This window comes from Rattus norvegicus, chromosome 3, assembly GCF_036323735.1.
Source record: "Rattus norvegicus strain BN/NHsdMcwi chromosome 3, GRCr8, whole genome shotgun sequence".
Lineage (NCBI taxonomy): Eukaryota > Metazoa > Chordata > Mammalia > Rodentia > Muridae > Rattus > Rattus norvegicus.
The window spans coordinates 147,412,434-147,432,005 of record NC_086021.1 but is presented as its reverse complement, the minus strand read 5'-3'; the positions used below and the strand labels follow the sequence as shown (position 1 = coordinate 147,432,005).

General features: G+C 40.7%; 1 protein-coding gene across 1 annotated transcript in view; it reads right to left on the bottom strand.

The window, feature by feature from the left end:
* Positions 1–309: 309 nt before the first annotated feature.
* The window catches only part of Sptlc3 (serine palmitoyltransferase, long chain base subunit 3), a 130,127-nt gene continuing 110,864 nt past the window's right edge, over positions 310–19,572 (bottom strand). The window contains exons 10-12 of the mRNA NM_001106517.1: positions 10,794–10,929; positions 5,339–5,468; positions 310–1,315 (exon numbers count right to left, since the gene is read on the bottom strand). Of these exons, the coding sequence (NP_001099987.1) occupies positions 1,169–1,315; positions 5,339–5,468; positions 10,794–10,929 (413 nt within the window). The 3' untranslated portion in view covers positions 310–1,168. The remainder of the gene's footprint in view (positions 1,316–5,338; positions 5,469–10,793; positions 10,930–19,572) is intronic.

Genomic DNA, 19,572 nt, shown 5'->3' with positions numbered 1-19,572 from the left:
AAGGTCACCACTGCTCTTTGGAGTTTCCAAGTCTGGGCACCATCTGGGAGCTTGTTAAAGATAAGCTTTTCCACGGGCTTTTTCCATACCAACTAGAACCAATTAGCCGAGGACTAATTTTTCAGAGACGAGTGTGTCATTTTTGTGTGTGTGAGGAGGGTGAATCATAGTTGCATAAAAGTGTGCAATGCCACTTCTCACTAAATCTGAGTAGATGTGCTAGGGAGGATATGATTCACTGGACCTGAATCTGTATAGCCTTAAAAGAGACTTTTAAATACCTTAAATAATGCACCAATCCTTTTTTTCAAGTGCAATTTGGGAATGTGTTGTAAGGGAAATTGAGTTTCACTATGTACTCAGAATTCAATAGAAAAATGGGAAGATGTTCCTTAAAGCAATAAAGGCCAAGCGTTTTTAGGCTCCCTCTGCATGGCACCAGCATCATTTGGGTTGTTTTAATTTTATAGTTTTAGTCTAGGTCCAAAACTGGCTTGTGATTGCTTTTCTTCCTCCTCTTTAGAAAACAAGAGACATGAACTTTCCAGTCCTTAGAGCTTAACAATAAAGCTGTAGGAGAACATCAAGAGGAAAAAGGAGGCTCACTTCAAAGACGTCTCTGCTCACCACCAGCCAGTTCTGTATTCTCTCCCAAGCATTAACTGTGTCTTTTGACACCTGTCCTTGGATAAAGTCCAAATGTGACAAACAGAAGCAACATTGTCTTCTCCTTTTCTGGAGCTTCCCACGACACATATGAACTGTTTCAGGTGGAACGAGGGACCCAGCTCCTCTCTGACACTTTTTCTTGTGTGCAGATGGTACACAGGAAGATTATCAAGTAAAAAATCAAAATCCTTTCATTTTAGTTGTAGCCCTTGATAAGGCCTGACCCAAAAGCAGCTAAAACATAGGCTTACTACCATTTGCACGTATGTGTGTATTTACAGCAAAGAAGAGGGAAAACTTAAATCTAGAATTATATTCTTTCACTTTGTAGCAGCAAGTTTGAGACATTAAATAAATGATTATTTCCCTTCTTCAATTAAGTTTGTTTGAAAAATAAAATTGTTCTTAGAAGGGGTAAAATACAATTATATTACTTTTGAGATAAAGAGGGAGGGAGGTCTTTCTGGTAGTCTTTATGTTCTATTTAGAGCCAGGAAACTTAGGCTTCTGGTTCAGAGCTCTTCTCTTCAAAGCTTGCTTCATTGTCAAAATTCTCCTTATTGTAGAGTACAGCCCGTCCTGACTTCTTGTATGGGAAATATTTCACATTCAGGAGATCACCGATTTTATCAACAACTTCCAAAACCTGCAATGAGATGTCCTTCCATAAGTTATCTTTCAACTCCTCAGTGGCCTGCTTTGCAGAGCTCAGGTTAATGGTAAACTTTCCAAAGACCCATAGTAATGTTTTTCCAGCAAAAATCCATAGCATCGGGATTTGGCTTGTAAGACCTGCAGGTGTGTGTACATATGTGCGATACCAGAGAACAACCATGGGTGTCATTATTCAGGAGTCATCTGTCTTGTTTCTTGAGACAGGGCCTCTTGCTGTCCTGAAGCTAGCTGGTCAGTGCCATTTCAGTAATTCCTCCTTGTCTGCCTTTCCAGTGTTCGTATTACCAGCACATGTCGCTACACTAAGCTTTTTAAAAGTGGGTTCTGGGAACTGAACTCAGGTCCTCATGCTTGCATGTAAGTATTTTATCAACTGAGCTAATCTCCATTAGCATTCTAGAGAAGTAACGGACGATAATCCTCTCGAATGCTCTAGGTCAACATTGTGAATGTTCTGTTTTAGGCATGCGATGAAAGGAACTTAAGACCTCTGCCCCATCTAAATCTTTCCTTTATCTTAAGACTTGCATATAACTTCATAGCTACCTCTTCAATCCTCCCAAAACTCATTTTTAAAATGCCCATTCCTACACTTGGTAGAATAGCATAACTTAGACTCGCAAAGAATCATGGCCACACACATTTCAGTTTTGTATCAAAGTCCTTGCTGAAGTACGACAGAAGAATACCGTAGAGTCATGGGCATCTCTGAGACAGGGGTTAGAAGGGAGGACATTCTTACTGCATGGGGTTTATACTGGAGGCGATTTTAAGGAAGCAGACACATATTCTCCTGGGGTACTATCGAGAAGCCACTGGGTGGGTGTGTATTTATCATCTTTCCCTCAGAAGTAGAGTAAAAAGAGCTAGAGTAAAAAGACAGCTAGAGCTGTCACAATGGAGCCAGAAAAGGAAGTTGTTACACTAGTCTGTCTCTTTTCTGTTCCCAACCTGATATCTGAATGATACCTTCCCCCCTCTCTTTTTCTTTGTGGATGTTTTGAACATGTATGTGTACTCACATGTATTCACACACATCCAAGACATGAATGTATGTATATGTGCCCGAAGGCAAGGCATAGGCCAGGCCAATACTTTCTGTATTGTTCTCCACTTTAATAGTTGAGACAGGGTCTCCCTGAACCTGAAGGTTACGAATTTAACAAGTTCTAGGGCTCTGCTAAGCTCTGCTTCTCCAGTGCTAGGATTGCAGGTACACATGCTACTATACCCAGCTTTTTACATGACGGCTTTGAATCCATACCCAGGTCCTAGTGCTTGCAGACAGACAGCAAGCACTTTGCCAACTGACCGTCTCCCCGGCCCTCTGACTGCTTTTGTGTACTGTTGTTTATAATCTATGAGTGTTCATGTCCAGTTGCTACCTTAGCCCCTTAACTGTTGAACAGGTTCAAGTTTCACTCTATGTTATCTTCAATAATGGCTCACGAGTTTACACTGAAATGCATGTATGAGCTCAAGAGTAGCTCTTGAGTTGACACAGCAGTGCTCCTAGCATGCCAGGTATTTTATAGCAATGAAGAATTTGTAAATGTGAGCTCAATGTCTGGTTATTACAGTTAGCTATATTTGATGTCTTAACGGTGTTTTGACTAGAAAGGGTAAGATGCCTTCTCTGCTATGCGTCTCATTTCTGTCACCTTTTGGAGTTTATTCCCTGTTCATTTTCAGTTTGTAAGGTGTCCTCCTTGCTGTCTTCTTACTTCCTTGTGTAAATAGTACAAGCCTTCCTCCAGCTTCCTTCTGCCCCCTTCCCTCTCTCCTCTCTTTTTTTCTTTCAATTTCTCCCATCATTTCTTTCCCTCTCTCCCCTTCTGTCTCTCTGTCTGGTTTTCTCTCTCTACTTTCCTTTCTCTTTCAGTCTCTTTCTGTCTCTGCCTCTGTCTCTGTCTCTTCTCATTTATCTCCTCTGTCTCCCCTCATTTCCTTCTCTGTCTGTCTCTTGCCTCCTCCCCATCTCTTCCTCTCCCCTTTCCTCCCCCCTTGTCTATCAATCACTGTCTCTCTATCTCTGTTTCTGTCTCTATTTATCTCTTTCTGTCTCTGCCTCTCTCCTCTCTTCTGCCCCATTCCCTAGGTTGCCATCTCTCTGTCTCTCTATCTCTCCCGTGGCTCTTTCTCTCTCACCCCTCTTTCGACCTGTTCTGTCTCTGTATTTGTCTTAATCTCTTCCCTCACCCATCTGCTTCTCCTTCTACCCTCCTCCCTGCATCTGCAGCCCTCTCTCACTGTAGTGTGTATGTGTGTAATTCAAGCTCAAAGAATACTTTTCACCCTTTTAGTCCTTGTGTTCTCCTTTTTGTTCCTTGCATTCTCATAAAACCGCCCACTCTGAGGAACACCGAGCTCCCAGTAATTGCTAGTTTAAAAGTTTCTTCTCATCTCTTACCCTATTTGAACTTTCTTATATTTAGGTAGCTTTTCCGCTTTTTTTTTTTTTTGTTTGTTTTCTGGAAACTGTTTGGTGTCTAGAGTACTATAGAGTATACAGCCTTCCTGGCAATTTTAGCTCTACCTACATTCTACCTATTTTCATCCTGCAATTCCATGTCTCAGGAAGTAGGTGCTCTCCCAGAGTCTGCCTTTCCTCTGACCACTGTTGTTCATGTCTCAACAATTTGGTCTTTTATCTTTGGCTTCCACATATCTACAGTTCTGTAAACTACAGTAGCTCTAGGCTTTCAACTCTTCCTGAGCTCTAGAATCAGCTTTCACTGTTATCAACAGTGCAGAGGCACATACTCTTAGTGTACAGGTCTGCATTGGCCGTATTCCTCCCTTCTCACTAAAGATGGATACTCTGATACTTACCATTTCTTCTCATGTATCATTTGCCCATCCTTCTGCTCGCCAAGCCTGGAGAGCTAGAGAAATACCCTTGGTCCTCTCTGCTCAGGCTTCCCCTCCATTGAATGACTTGTCAAACCTTGGCAAGTCATGTATTCATAGTGTGTGGTTGTAGATTCATCTTTGTTGTTGTTTCCATCACCACTGGATGGAAACCACTTGTCAACTCTTGTTTAGTTTAGATGGCTCCACTTCATGTCCCTTTCACTGAGCTCTTTCCTCTCTAACCCACTTGTCACACTTACTTCACCGTGACTGATCATGTTGCTCTACTGGTCAGAAAGACCCAGCGAGGCTTCATAATTGTTACTTAACAATGCCCATCTGAAAAGTCACTTTCCTTGTAAGGATTCAGTACTGTAGTAATCAACCTCACTTTTCTGCTCCCACAGAGTTCCCTGTGTCTTCTCATGGTTAACTTATTCTGTCTGGAATTATCATCACTTTGTTATTAATCTAGCTTGTCAACATTGTCTAATCTTTTTGTTCCAGGTTTTGAATATGATTCTTACACATCATTGCTTATAAAAATGCATTCATATTATGGGTTAGTTAACTTCAGACTGACTGCAATGGTTTAGTGTCCTGATATTATTCGTATAAAACGTAGAACGAAGTGACAATAAAATACATTTTAAATGACTACTTCCTCACTCAAATGTGATTGATATTATATAAAAAAGTATCATTTTCCTATAAATATTGTTTAATTTAGCTCATATTTTGTTACAGATGCTTTTGTACCTGTTAAAAAACCAGGCCACAACCCTTAAGGTGCATGTAAGATGAGCTTTACTTTTCAGAGCAGACAAATAAAACATTTGACTACTCAGGCTTTTCTATGAAACCAGAATTCTGACTTTAATCCAGTCTTCAGTAAATGGATTTTCTTCTCTCTGTGTTAATTTGGGCATGTTGTTGGACAATCCTGGCACACCACAGTGGTTTCTTTCTGTTTATTTGTTTGTCTGTTTGTTTCTTTAAAAACATTTAGCAGTGAGTTTTATTGGTCCTGAGTTTTCTTTTTGTAAGTCGCTCTAGAGAACCCTACGATGTCTCAGGGAAAGTGTTTGCTCAGCATCTGTGGTAGCAGGCGTAGTCACTCTGTTGGTAGATGGATACTCACTGTGTCTAACATCTCCCGAGTATGAGCTGAGGAAAGGCTGAACCTAGCCCGACCTTCTGGCAGAGAAGTAGCTGGAAATCCAACGACCACCACCGCAATCTTTTTCTTAAGCAAAAGTCTTCCAAAAGCACTTAGGGAAAGAGGAAAAAAAGTTAACTGAGAGAAGATAGAATTATCCCACTGAAAAAGAGGATGTGTTTAGTTGTTCTTTTTAAAAATGATATTAAGAAAAGGATGATTAAACCTTTCTTCCACACAACACGTCAACAGAAAGGACAATGACTTGTTGTCCCTCCTACCTAGTGAAGGAAGGGACACAGATGGAAGCTGTCACAGTGGTTGGATAGCGGTCAGTACAGAGCCTTCGGTATTGGGCAGGACATGCTGGTGAAACAATCCTGCACTGATGTGAACTTCCTGATCTGCAGAGTTCATGGACTAGGAATCGAAACAGCTAGTATAATGTAATGACATGGGAATAACATTTATTAAATGTAAACCTGTGTGTTTTAAAAAGGTTGAACTGCAGCATTGATTGTGGACATTTCAAGAAGGGATACTTAGTGACTGTAATTTGGAGATCAGGATTTGATATCCCTACACCAGAAGTGAAGGGTACATGCTACATCAAATGAGAAGAAAGTGTTGGCAAAGGTCTCCTCTTTCTTTTTTATTTTTTTATTTGTGAGTAAACATATGGAGATGTGTACAAGCAGAATGACCTATTGTCTGGCCTCAAGGGATGAGGCGATTCATGAGGTAAGAGAACCTCATGGGTGCTTGCAGCCTATAGGATGCCAGCCATAGGACTGACTACAAAGCTCTTGGAGGTAGAGAAACCTGTAAGTCTCTTCTTCCCTCCATTCTTCCTTCCATCCTTCTGCTCTTTGTTTATTTCAAAGTTAACATCAGTAACGATCCCAGAATATTAAACTCAAAGACTCTAAATCGCTCACTCTAAAAGCCAAAGTCAGATCAAAAAGGAACACCCTCCCCTGCCCCCAATAAGTTCTTTTTCTCTTTGGGCTCTGTCACCCTCTGCAGGAAATCTTAATTGCTGAGTGGCTCTAGCTACAGTGATGTCAAGGTCTCATGTCTGTTCTTAGCATTAAGTGCTTGCTGGCATACTATGTTAGGCTGGAAGCATAGCCATATTTTAGAAAAGATAACTGAATCAGACTCCCGCCCATTCATCCACCTTGCTATTTGGTTGCCTTGTGCAGAATTCATTATCAAATAAAACAGTGGAGACTCTAAAAATCAACTGAACACACAATCCTTCTGCCGCTCTGGCTTGGACAAGGCAAGAATCCCCGCTTTGATTTCTACCGAGAGGGCTACAAGGCGGCAAAACTTTCTAGCTGAGAAAGTTTGAAAACAGGGGCTGTTCTTTCTGCCTTCTTGATCACCCTATGGAAGGCTGCCCACAGCACTGCACAGGATGAGAGCACAGAATTGTCTGAGAAACAAGTCAAGTGCTTTATTGCTAGATACAGGCCACCTGACCCATGATCTCAGGCTAGGTGTCAGGGCTCCCAGAAGACCATTTCACAGTCTGACACGGGTCCCTTTGTATCAAAGGAAGTGAGTTTTGTCAAAGAATGTTGCAAAAAACTATATAACTGTTTGTTCGTTAGGATAATCTAGGGCCTCCCAGGAACATTTCTGAATTTAAAACTTAGACTATCTCAGAGAATATAGATGATAACATTTTATATAATGAGTCTCTGGATATGTAACCCTCAAAGGAAATCAGAGTTGCCATAGGCTAGAAGTTACCAAGAATATAAAGTAGTAGTAGTAGTAGTAGTAGTAGTAATGATAATAATAATAATAATAATAATAATAATAAACATTAGCATTGCAGTGGATGTGGCACAATAACAACTTGCATACCAAAATTTCCAAGTGACAATGACATTTAGGGGAAGTATAAACCTTGTACCGCAGGCTGAATGTACTATACTCTCTCTGTGTGTACTTGAGTTTTTTATACCTGTTTATTTCGTGTGGATGTGTGAAGGCATGTGTGCCATGGCACACGTATGTAGGTCAGAGGACATAATTTTAGAGTCTTTTTTTCCTTCCACCACGTGTATTCCAGGAATCAAACTCAGGTTATCAGGCTTGGTGCAAGTGTCTTTACCTGCAGAGCCATCTTGCCAGACTGATTTCCACATTTTATGGCAGGAATTACATTGTACGAAACACCACAGATGATTGTACTGTTGCAATATATTCAAAACTACACCACACTTGATATTATTTTTAATCTCATATGGGTAGAGGACTATGAAGAACTCTCCATTTTTAAGAACATCGTAACTTTGAATTCTTAAAAACTTTGTGTGTTTATGTGCATGTATGTAGACATGTGTGCACTAGGAAGCAGAGGTGGGTTTGGACTGTCCTCTCCAATTCTGTTCCACTTTTTTTTCAATATATATTTTATTATGAAATTTGACAACTTTATACATAAATAGTGTTTTTACATCATTTCCACCCACACTTCCTACTTTAATGTCTCCCAAATCCTGCCCACTCCCTTTCAGCTTCATTACCTCTCTTTTAATTATTAATTTGAAGCTTACTGGGCCTGAGACTCTTCAGTTTGGTGGGACCGACTGGCCCAGGAGCCCCAAGGATCTGCCTGCCTTGTATCCCCAGAGTTATGATTACAGCTGTGCACTCAGTGATTTTACCTAAGTGATGGGGATTGGGGAGTCATTTTAGCAACTGTTCTGTGTATCCCTGGCATCAAAGGTTTTAAACGTGAAAATGAAAACAAGTGCACTCACACCAGCTCATACAATTTACTCCCTGTTTTGAAAGCTTCTCTACATATAACCTTTCAACAGAAGGAACATCATAGAAGGAAGCAGTGCCAGGCAGGTGGGCAATGTCCTTCAGATAACTGTCCCCACAAATAGACCCCACGACTTTCTATGCCACCTAGCCTGGGTTTCCTTAAATAGCCTTTTTTTTGGTCAAGCTGACTGATGCAATTTGAGTTGTCAAAGACAACATTCAAGACTGTTAGCTCAGCACTCTGTGTTGCTTTAATGAGATGTAGACTAAAGCTTGAAAGACTGTGCTGCAGGTTTCAGAGCTCCAGTCTATGGGCAAAGGAAAATGGCGTTGGATTCTTAGGTTCCTGATTACAACCTGGGTGAATCTAAGGAAGAAATCTAAGCCTTTGTTAGTTTCATAGTTCCATTTATAAACTGGGAGCAACGACTACATCCATGGTGAGTGTTTAGAAAGGTTAAAAATCCTTATTTAGAATATAACCAACATAAGCAATGTTAGCTTCTCCTGAACAACAACTATAAAAGGCAGGGAACCAGGACTTGTGGTCCAATCTAGGATAAGTAATGCAGAGTCACGGTTTGTTCAGTACTTTTCCAGGAGTTCTTTATTAACTACAACAATTATCTTGGGGAACCATACCACCATGGCAACTTAACTGTCTTCTCAGTTGAAACTACTACTAATTAGCACAGTGGCTGTACTAGTAGTTGACAATGATGGAATACATTGAGTCAAGAGCTGTAGTAAGCACTAATGTGATTCGAGTTATTAACAACAGCAGGGCTTGAATAACTCTTACATGACAAGCATCATTCCAGATGCTGTAGATACCTTTTCTTTTCCTTCAGTACTGCAGAGTGGGGCCAGGATTTCGTGTGTGTCAGGTAACTGTTCTATGACTGAATTATATCCTCAGCCCTTTATAGTATTTAATCTCAGGAATGGAGCACTAATATATCTTATTTCATCAGGAGGAAACTGCTATTCAGAAGCTGTTGGCTCACTTGTCCAAGATTCTCTAAGGGAGAAGAGGAGCCCAAACTGATTCTGAACCTCTTACTACAACATCGCGAATCATTGTGACATGAAATATACTGTCTTAGTAAATCTGAAATGCATTTGAAATTCAGTCCTGACTATGTATCAAAATGACATATTATATATCTCTACAAGCTCAAAAATGTTTAAAAAACATTTTCACCATGAAAAAATGTCACGTGATACCCTACTAATGTATATAGTTCTTATATTTTATGTATCAGAATAAAAACAAATTTAATTAAAAACGTGTGATTTTTTTTTTTACTATTAATGGACTCCTCATTGGACTATTCAGTCGTCTAACTTGTTGAGATTCTAATTCCGGTCTCTAGCTTCCTGCATGCCCCTTACTGCTCTTCCTCTGTTACCGTGCATTGTGAACTTCAACCAGTTTATATTGAGTGCCTTCCTTTGAGCTAATGATGAAATATTAGGTAGACATGCTCTAAGTTTGAAATCTTCCTTCTCAAGTATGCTATTTATCTAGTCATTTTTGAATAAGTGCATGTGTTCTTTTGTGCCCTCAAAACTTAGAAGGTGGAGTCTGGTTAGATTAATGGCTCTGTAGAATCTCCATTATCATTCCTCTCCCGCCATTGCACTGAGCAGGATGCTGGTGTATTCTGTCTCCTTGGGCACTCAGTGCTTTGTTTCTTTGACCTACATCTGTGAACAAAGGGTTGACTGAAGCTGATGGTATAGCCTGCTAAATGACTCACTCACATGCAAGTTTCAGCTGCTTGATATTTTGCTGTGGCAAAAATCACATAAGGATATGTTTAGAAGAATGAGTCTTTTGAGAATTTATGACTTACTGCTACTCAGAATGAGTTCTCAACAGGCTAGGCTCCAAATTCTTTTAATGGTATTTTTTGTATTCTAAATTATCTATCTGTTCAGGTAGATGGATGATGGGTATCTTAGTTAGGGTTTACTGCGGTGAACAGACACCATGACCAAGGCATGTCTTATAAGGAGAACATTTAATTGGGGCTGGCTTATAGGCTCCAAGGTTCAGTCCATTATCATCAAGGAGGGAACATGGCAGCATCCAGGCAGGCTCAGGAGGAGCTCAGAATTCTATATCTTCATCTGAAGGCTGCTAGCAGAATACTGACATACAGGCAGCTAGGATGAGGGTCTTATAGCTTACATCCACAGTGACACACCTACTCCAACAGGGCCATATCTTCTAATCGTGCCACTCCCTGGGCTGAGCATATACAAACCCTCGCAGTTGGTCAAACAGAAAGCTCCAATACTGAGGTTATGTGTTGGAGGGACAGTCTCGTGTTAGAAGGAGGCTCAAGACCATCTTTCTTACAATTCAGATAAGCCATTCCCCCAAATTTCCAGTGCTTGAAAATGGTGTAAAGAGGTGGGCCTTGGCGCCTGTTTCCTTTACTGCAAGGTACATGGAAAAACTTCTGAAGATGCTGGGCAGATGGCTTCTGAGAAGCTGCGTGTCTGAGGTCAAAACTCAAGCACCTCTCCAAGCACATAATCTAGTTCATGAACAGAGAAACCTCATGGTATCAAACATCCCATCTTTGTTATGACACACTGGGCATTGGCATGATTCTGAGGGTCAGTGGATACTCACGACACTTTAGCAGGCATGTAGAGGAGGACGGGGACCACGGGAGAGTAGTCATTGCCATAGATGATGAATCCCATCTCTATAAGTCGCCGTCGGAAATATTTTATGTTTTCTCTAAGTTGCTGTATTCTCTGCACACCTGAAAGGACACAGACATGAATCCCTTCTGTCTCCATCAGGAAGAGGGAAGTAAAGGTTAGCTCAACCTGGCAAGCATTTTCCTCCCTGTGGGCTTGCTTATCAGCTAAGAGGAGTTGGAAATAGGATGATCAGACACAAGTACTGTGTTGTGCCTGGGAGAGAAGATGGGAGAAGGGTGTGTTAAGTGCTGTAGCACTAGTGGGAGCAAGTACCTCTTCTGTATAGACTCTATGCCCAGTGTTTTAATCATTAACTCATGAGAAGAGAGTGTAATAAGAAATGTATGTACACACACACACACACACCCACACACACACACACACACACACACACACACACACACACACACAAATCAGTTATTGGTAACATTTTTTATCCAAACTGAACCAGCCCATTAAAGTAGTAGACTAAGTCTCTAATCGAAGGGAAATTTATCTAACTTCAATTTAAAGAAATAACATGCCACCAACGAAGGATGGGGCCAGCTGAGACCAGATTTGTTTCATAAGCATTTGGTAGTGTTAGAGAGGGGATGGAAAAAAAGGACCTCTGATTTTCTCAGCCAGAAAGTAAAGACAACATTGGTCTGAAACAGGACAGGCAAGACATGTGTCTATGTCATACATATTGATGCCTTAGTTAAGTTAAAAGAAATCCTCGGGGGTTTGGGATTTAGCTCAGTGGTAGAGCGCTTGCCTAGCAAGTGCAAGGTCCCGGGTTCGGGCCCCAGCTCCAAAAAAACCAACCAAACAAACAAAAATTCTCTATCCAAAGTGCCTTAATCCTGTGGTCACATACATAAGATGATGAAGGGAATTAGGAAGAGAAAAGGGACCTCGTTAGTGCAGTAGGTAATGTGTCAGTTTCATAAGGAGAAGAAAAAGTTCTGAAGAAATCTGCTTCTATCAGTCCTTCCTTAATGGATATAGACGAAGAAACAAGCCAGAGTTAGAGGGTGTTTACTCAATGAGAACGAATGGGATTCAATATTTAAGTGCCCTAGAAGTTAACTCAGTACTAGCCTTTGGCAAAGGGTTACTATTCAGAAGGAATGTGTTACTGTAGTTGTGGCTGTCTCTAGCTGACTTCCATTCTTATTAGTTAGGTGCTCATTTATTTCAGATAAAGGTTATTTACAAGTTATTCAACATTTTGAATATCACTGCTGAGTGTTTGTAACTCTCTAGAGAAGAAAGGTGAAAACTTCAGGAAACATGTTGATTGCAGTCATCTTGGTCCTTGAAAAATGATTGAACTGTGGAACCTTCGGTTCAGCATCTTTCCTCCAGTAGCTGATGATATTTGCATAAACTTGACACACTTCTTCTTTTGTTGCATTGATTTGGCCTATTGGAATATTCTATCCTTCTGATTGTTGGTTCAATGATGGAAAAAAATATTTGGAAATATCAGTCTTTGTTTCAGAAGGGAAAGAATGAGAAACTAGATCTTTGTCAACTCGCTAAGGAAACCTGTCAAGAATGTTATTGATTGTGATACAACCTGAGGCACAGATAGTGAATGTCTTAAGTGAAACACTTGTATCTAGCCATGGGTAAGCTAGGATCATCATTTGGACTTTTTGTTGTGTGAACTAGCAAGTGATCTTTTCTGTCACCTATGAGCAAATATTTCTAGTGACAGATGGCCACTACTTTGACCACGCAGGATACAGCAATCACAATAAATAATATGAATAGAGTGCTGGTGAGATGGATCAGTGGTTACAGGCAAAAGTCTGATTTCCTTAGTTTGATCTCTGCATCCCACAAGGTTGAAGGAAAGAAACAATCTCTGATCTACCCATACACACACACACACACACACACACACACACACACAGAGAGAGAGAGAGAGAGACAGACAGACAGACAGACAGAGACAGAGACACAGAAAGAATTAAATAAATATTGAAAAGATGTCAGCAATAACAATGATTATAATCCATATATATATAATGTCATCACAGTTATAGACAGGTACTCTTTTGTAACTTATCTATTACTATTTTATTATGACAATATCAAGGTAGGTACTGGAATCTTATATAATACCTAAGGGAAAGCAAATACTTACTCAAGCCAGAATTTAGCCTAAGAAATTGGGTTCTGGAATTTGGTTTGTTAACCTGAACACTAGGGTTCTGTCAAGATAATGAATAGATGGTGGCTATGTTTTCTACCTGTACAATATTAACTGATCACAGTCATGCCCATATTTTATAATAGAAAAAGTGGAGAACTCGAAGGCCTTGTGTTGTAAAGGGTTAGGCAGACATTGAGGATTAAGAGTCCAAAGCCTGGTAAAGGGGAGACCTTGTGAAACCCTTCCACTTTGGCTGTGGGGTCCTAAAGATTATGTATGTGTATATATATACATATATATACATATATATATGTATATTAAAGTGAACCAGCAGACTGTCCTCCTGAAGTCATTTGTTTATCTAGTTGTCCAGTGTGTTGAATGATAAGATTGATCATTCCCCAAATACATTTAGATCTTCTTTCACAAATTTTCTTTGATCATTAGTTCTAAAGAGACCTAACATTAATTGATTAATAATGCCAACTGTATACACAGAGGAATGAAGATTTTGTTGAGTAGAACATCAAGAGGTAGGATGTTAAATGCCTCATTTGCCAACGCTTTTCTGTAATTGTTCCTTATCTAACTCCAGGTTTCAAGGAAGATTCTTACTTCCTGGTAAGCAGATTATGATAGAAAAAATAAAAAAAATATGAAAACAAAACATCTGTTGCATTCTAGTTTCCTAATCCTGGCCACAGACAGGGGGTAGAGATTCCCTTGGCCTAAGGGGGTGTTCATTTGGATATTGGTCAGGGAATCATGATATAGACTGCCACAGGAATTTTTGCAAAGAGATGATAGATATCTTCTTGCTAGTAGAGTTTAGATTAGAAAAACTTAAAACTAACACTTGATAGAACAGTATTAGTAGAAGAGGAGAAAAGGTTTTAGCAGAATCCATGAGATAGAGTCAGTCATTGGTTAAGAAAAGTGATGGCTTGCTGTGGAGAACAGACAAAGTTCTCTGGCAGCAATGAGAGGAAACTATACATCAATGGAGAAAGATCGTGATTGGTGGGAAGGGAGGCGTGAAATCAAACAGTCCGATTGGATAGATATAGATATGGATATGGATGGAGATAGTTATAGATGATAGAGATACATCCATAACTCTAATGAACATCGTAAAGGAAAGTTATGTGGTGCTATGATAGTTCACACTAGGGAGATTAGAGCAAGAACAAGGTAGCCTGACTCCAGTGATGACCCGGCTGGGATCTAAACTGTGAATAAGTAATTAGGTAGAAAAACACCAGAGAAGAGCAACCAGTTAGAGAAGCAATGCAGTGGTGCAATGACGGGTACCATAGGAGGTTGGCAGAGGACTAAGTGAGTTGCGATGAGCCAGAGCAAGGGACAATGGCCCAAAGAAAGAGGAGGGATGCTTGTGGACAGATGGAAGAACCCAACATTTAAATGTTGTGATGGGGGGTGAACTAAAAGGGAGGAGAGAGAGAGCAAGCATGCAGGAGATGAAACAATATTCCAGGTATTTTTCAATGTGACAACCACTGACAACAAGCTTTTCTCTGAGATTCTAAGAGGGCCTTTGGATTGAAAGAGACAGGGAGTTGCAAGAATGGTTTATTTTCATGTATATATTTCCCCCCCCCCCTTTGAGAACCCAAAGGAACAACAATAAAAATGATGTCTCTGCTCTCCAATTCTACATTTGTCAATTGTGTGTAAATATGCAGGGTCATCTGTATAAATTCTACTGAGTAGTCACAACTTCTTAAGTCATTTAAAAAAGAATTGCTTTATAATATGCTGAAATGTCTTTTGGGAGCTTGTATGTGTACATGGGGTGTCCTTTTTGAAGTATAAAAGTAGAAATTAGGAGGGGTGCTATTTGCCTTAAAAATTCACCTATACTTTGGAACTGCACATCTAGGGAGATAAGAACATAGAATAGGGAAAATGGGCCAACAGACTAGAAGAGGGACGTGGTAAGATGTGATATGAAGGTGACTGAGAGAAGGCATGGATACATATCCCAGCCACCCAAATGTGTTCCATATGGCCTGTCTTCTCGTGTGCTCAGCACTTTTGTTGATTGTTAGCTACACGGTGAACAGATGACTTCATCAGGCTGGGCCTGATGGTTCCTAAATATTCCCCCTCAAAGACTCGGAGGATTTCCTGGTTGGGAAGTACACAGATGATTTAAATTGCTTTTCCCAGTGGCATTATCTTTGCACTTGCCTACAATGACTCATCTATCATTGGACAGCCCTGCTACTTAATTGGCCCCGTCTGTCTTCTCTTCCTCAATTACCTCAAGTAACTGGATCATAAGCGAATGTCACCACGTCACTACTTCTAGAAGCTTCGAAAACTTAATAAAACCAGTCAGAATTTTGGTTCTGAGTTTATCTGATTTGTAAGCACTGGAAGGGTCATTCTTGTTCCGTCTTTCCTGTCTTTGAACCACTTATCAGCACAGTTACGGCTGATAAGCCACCACGACACATTTTATAGTCACCATGCTTTCTCATACAGGTCAACTCTAAATGCCTTTGAGGTCTTTGGTATTGGCCAAGATACAGCTCCTTTCAATTACTCTATTCCTCACTCTTTAAAGTTGAAAACATTTGCATTCTCCTGAAGGGCCTGGGGGCAAAGGGGAATTTGTACATATAAAACGCTGCTCATCTAGACAGGATGTGGGTGATTGTACTAATTATGGTGTGCTTTGAGATCCGTGCTTGAAGAGAGCTTGGTAAAAGCAGAAGAAATATTTGGCAGGGTCCTTGTGCACAGGAATGGTTGCTGTCGAGACAGCACCCAGGCATTCTGCAGATTGGGCACTGCAGCCAGATCCTGTTTGAAAGACACAAAGCTGCTAATTACAGAGCTTCAGCCTCTCCTGCTGCAGATTCCATACAAGACAGAGAAGGCCCCAGTCAGCTAAAGAAATGAATGAGATGATTTTAACACTGGCTTCTAGAGAATTTATGTGTTTGTTTTGCTAAACTCGGGGCTGAGTGTTGTGAGGGGAATGAATAGGCTTTGGAGTTAAGTGAATTGCCATCAAGCTGGACTTGGATAACTTTAGTCCCTAAAACAACCTCACTGTTATCTGCAAGGTAAAGATAAGATTATCTCAGGAAGACGGGGGGTGGGGGGGCAGAAATGAAGACTGCTAAAGCAAGAGACCTGATCGGTATGGCAACTGGCATCTAGGACATGCTTGGCAGTTAATCTGTTTCCCTAGTTTTCAGCAGCATCAGTGTCACCTGGATTTGCCTGGAGAGGTTGTAGAATCCATCACCACATGCCAAGGCTGTACTCAAGACCCATTGAACTGTGGACTCTGGGGATAGCACTGGGCATGAATTTTCAAAAAGAGATTTAGTAATTTCAGAAACTGGTGCTATTGCTAGTTTACCCATAAGGCTGTGCGTGCTCATGGCAGGTACCTGGTTACTTTTTGACTCCAAAGTTGGATTTGAAAATAAAAAATGGAGAGTTAGCAGCAGCTAGATATCATATCTAGGTAGTAACCGAATCCTCCTTTCCTTTTGTGTGGGTAACCTGCTTTCCTGGTAGTTCTCTGCTCCAAAGTGCTCACTCAACTTGAGATCAGCCCCCTCATCTGCCTCATCCCCTTCAGAAGGTAGAGGTGTGGTTAAGAATGAACCCAGGCCTGCAAATGAGCTATGTGCTGCCATTCTCGCCTTTCAGATTTCCAGCCCTAACCGCCTGAGAGATGAGCTAGGTTAACAGAGGCCACGAATACTTTAACCTTCCCTCCGATGCTGTTAAAACAAAAACAGCTGGGGCAGAGGAAGGAAAACAAATAAAACACAAAGCCTCTCACTACAAAGCTTTGCAGTCCCCTAATAAAAACAATGGTTTGTGGCGTTTCCAGAAATATGTTTAGGACAACTCTGTCTCCTGGAGGAGCAGAAGGAATTGCGGATAGTGGAAACTGACAGAGTGTGCTGTCTTAGAGGAGGAAAATTTCTTCCCCACCAAAGCATTGGCATGCTCCGGGTGGAGTGGGTGGGTGGGCAGGCATTTGTCTCTCCGATTGAGAAAGAAAAAGAGATGGTTTGATGATCTCCTGGGCCAACACAGTGTCACTCTCAGTTTTTAGCAGAGGAATATATATATATATATATATATATATATATATATATATATATATATATATATATATATATATATATATATATCTCCAGATGCCAACGGGTGACTTATTCTAGTGTTCTCCTGCTTAAAAATGGACATGTGGGGATACACACAGCCTACCCTCGCTTAAATGATTTAGCACACCACTACTGTCAGAACACTGACTTGAGCAATCTTACACTCCAGCTTGGGCAGTATTACTTGAAAAATGAGGTCCTTGTCTCCATAGATGGAAAGTATCTTCTTATAGTACATTTCTCACCATTTAAGCAGTTGGTATTTCAGAAAAATTAGCCCATGGAAAATCAAGTCGACATTAGAGAATGCCTACAGTAGGATAAACCCTTTCTTAGTGCTGGTGTTCCCCTGACTGCTTCCCTTGCATGACCCAGAGTGTGGGGTGCTGAGCAGCCCCCGCAGTAAAGTTTCCATGTGGCAGCAGGAACCCAGTGTCTGTTATTTTTAAGCACTGGACACCAGACAGGACATTTTGTTTCCGACACACTCAGGGGCAGAGAGATCTCAGGGAAGATGAAGAGGCTATGGGCGGTGAGAACCGTAAGAACCTCATTAGCAGTGACAGGCTTCCCAGTGGGGTGGAGACAACAGCGTTTGGAGTGGTTTGCTTAGAGAAGCCCACATTTTTTATAAGGCAGTGGAGCTCTCCCTTTTGATGTCAGGATTCCAAGGTTACGGCATGTTTTATAGCCGCATACGCATGTGCTAGAGGCTCTTTAGTCTGTGCAGTCCGGGCCCTGGGGAATGTACACAGAGGGGCAGATTGGACTTCAGGCAGGGGTAGCTATCTTCATGGCCTGATTTCAAGGACTCCAAAGAGCTACTACTACAAAGCTACTCAAACACACTGACAGGGATTTCACTCACCGAGCAGGATGAGAAAGGCCATGTGCACATTAAGGAGGGGCCAGAGAGTGATGTTTTGGAATCCTTTACCGATGTGGAAACTGAGGTTTGAGGATTATGAAAGTATTGCCAAGATAATGTGGAAACTGGATCTGCTTATAAGATTCTCAAGAGTTAGGTCATTGGTTATGCGCGAGTCTCATGACATAAGCATGAATGCATTTGACACGCAGAAAGCTCTCATGGCACGCAGAAGCTGCACTGGCTGTGGAAGCAGGAATGGACGATGGAATTTTGGAACTCTGAAGAGAAATGATCTAATCAAGAGGCAGACTTGCCATCTGACAGGAGTATCACCGTGATAATCTCTCGAATATTATTAATTAAATGGTTCATTTGCATTTAAATGGAGAGTAGTAGCCTAGCAAGTCTTTATAGTAGAATTTAATACATTAAAGAAGGGATGGACTTTCCAGAGTCCTCACGAATTAGTGATTTTTAACAAAGGGAGATGACAAAAGTTTCTGGAATTTTTAAAAATTGAGGCTAATTGGAAAGTAAGACGAATTTTCTTTTGTATGCAGAATCAATTTCTCCCTGCCTCTCTCTTTCCTTTTCTCTCCCTCCCTCTTTCTCTCTCTATAAAATATATGTATTATATATTATGTATGCATATATCTGTGTGTGTGTGTGTGTGTGTGTGTGTGTTCGTATGAAAGTATAAAGAAGACAGTATTTTGAGGGAAGATGGAGATCAGAAGGAAAGGGTACAAGAGAAGGTGATGGGAATAAATGTAAGTAAAATGTATGAAAATAATGAAAGACATTATTTTAAGCAAGTAAAGGAACTAGCAGGCATATCAACCTTCCACTTCAGAGATTATGTTCTAGAAGGTCTGGGGTTGACCTTTTAAAAGAGCTCATGGGAAAATTGTGATGTCTAACTCTAGTAAGAACCACAGCTCAAAGTGACACATCACATTGAGATTGTTGATTCAGTAACAGTAATAATGATGATAAGGATAATAATATAACAATAAAATAAATTGTAACTGAAGACAGTAGAGAAGAATCAAAAGTTTCTGGGACTAGTCAGTATATCTGTTGTAGGGTTTTATGTGATCCCCTTTTTTTGATGATTAAAAACCTAACATCCTGTTGTGTGTCAGTTCACCAGTCTAATAACTGGGGATGATGGTAGTTGTATTTCAGGTTGTAGGAGGATGATAATTCAGGACTTGCTGATATATATGGCTTCTCATATACAGATGACAGCTGTATTCAGGAGACGATTGAAAGATGAGTGTTCCTACTTGTGGCCATTGGGATAAGAAAGGTCCCTATGGCTCCTATATTTGAATGCTTGATTCCCTAGTTTGTGAACTAGGAGATGTGCCCCTATTGGTGGGGTATGTCATTGGGGGCAGGCTTTGAAGTTTCAGTCAGCTTTCTCTGTCTCATACCTGTGGAGAAGGATGTAAGTGCTCAGTTACTGATCTAGCATCCTGCTTGCTGGCTGTCATGTTCCTCATCCTGGTGGTTATAGACT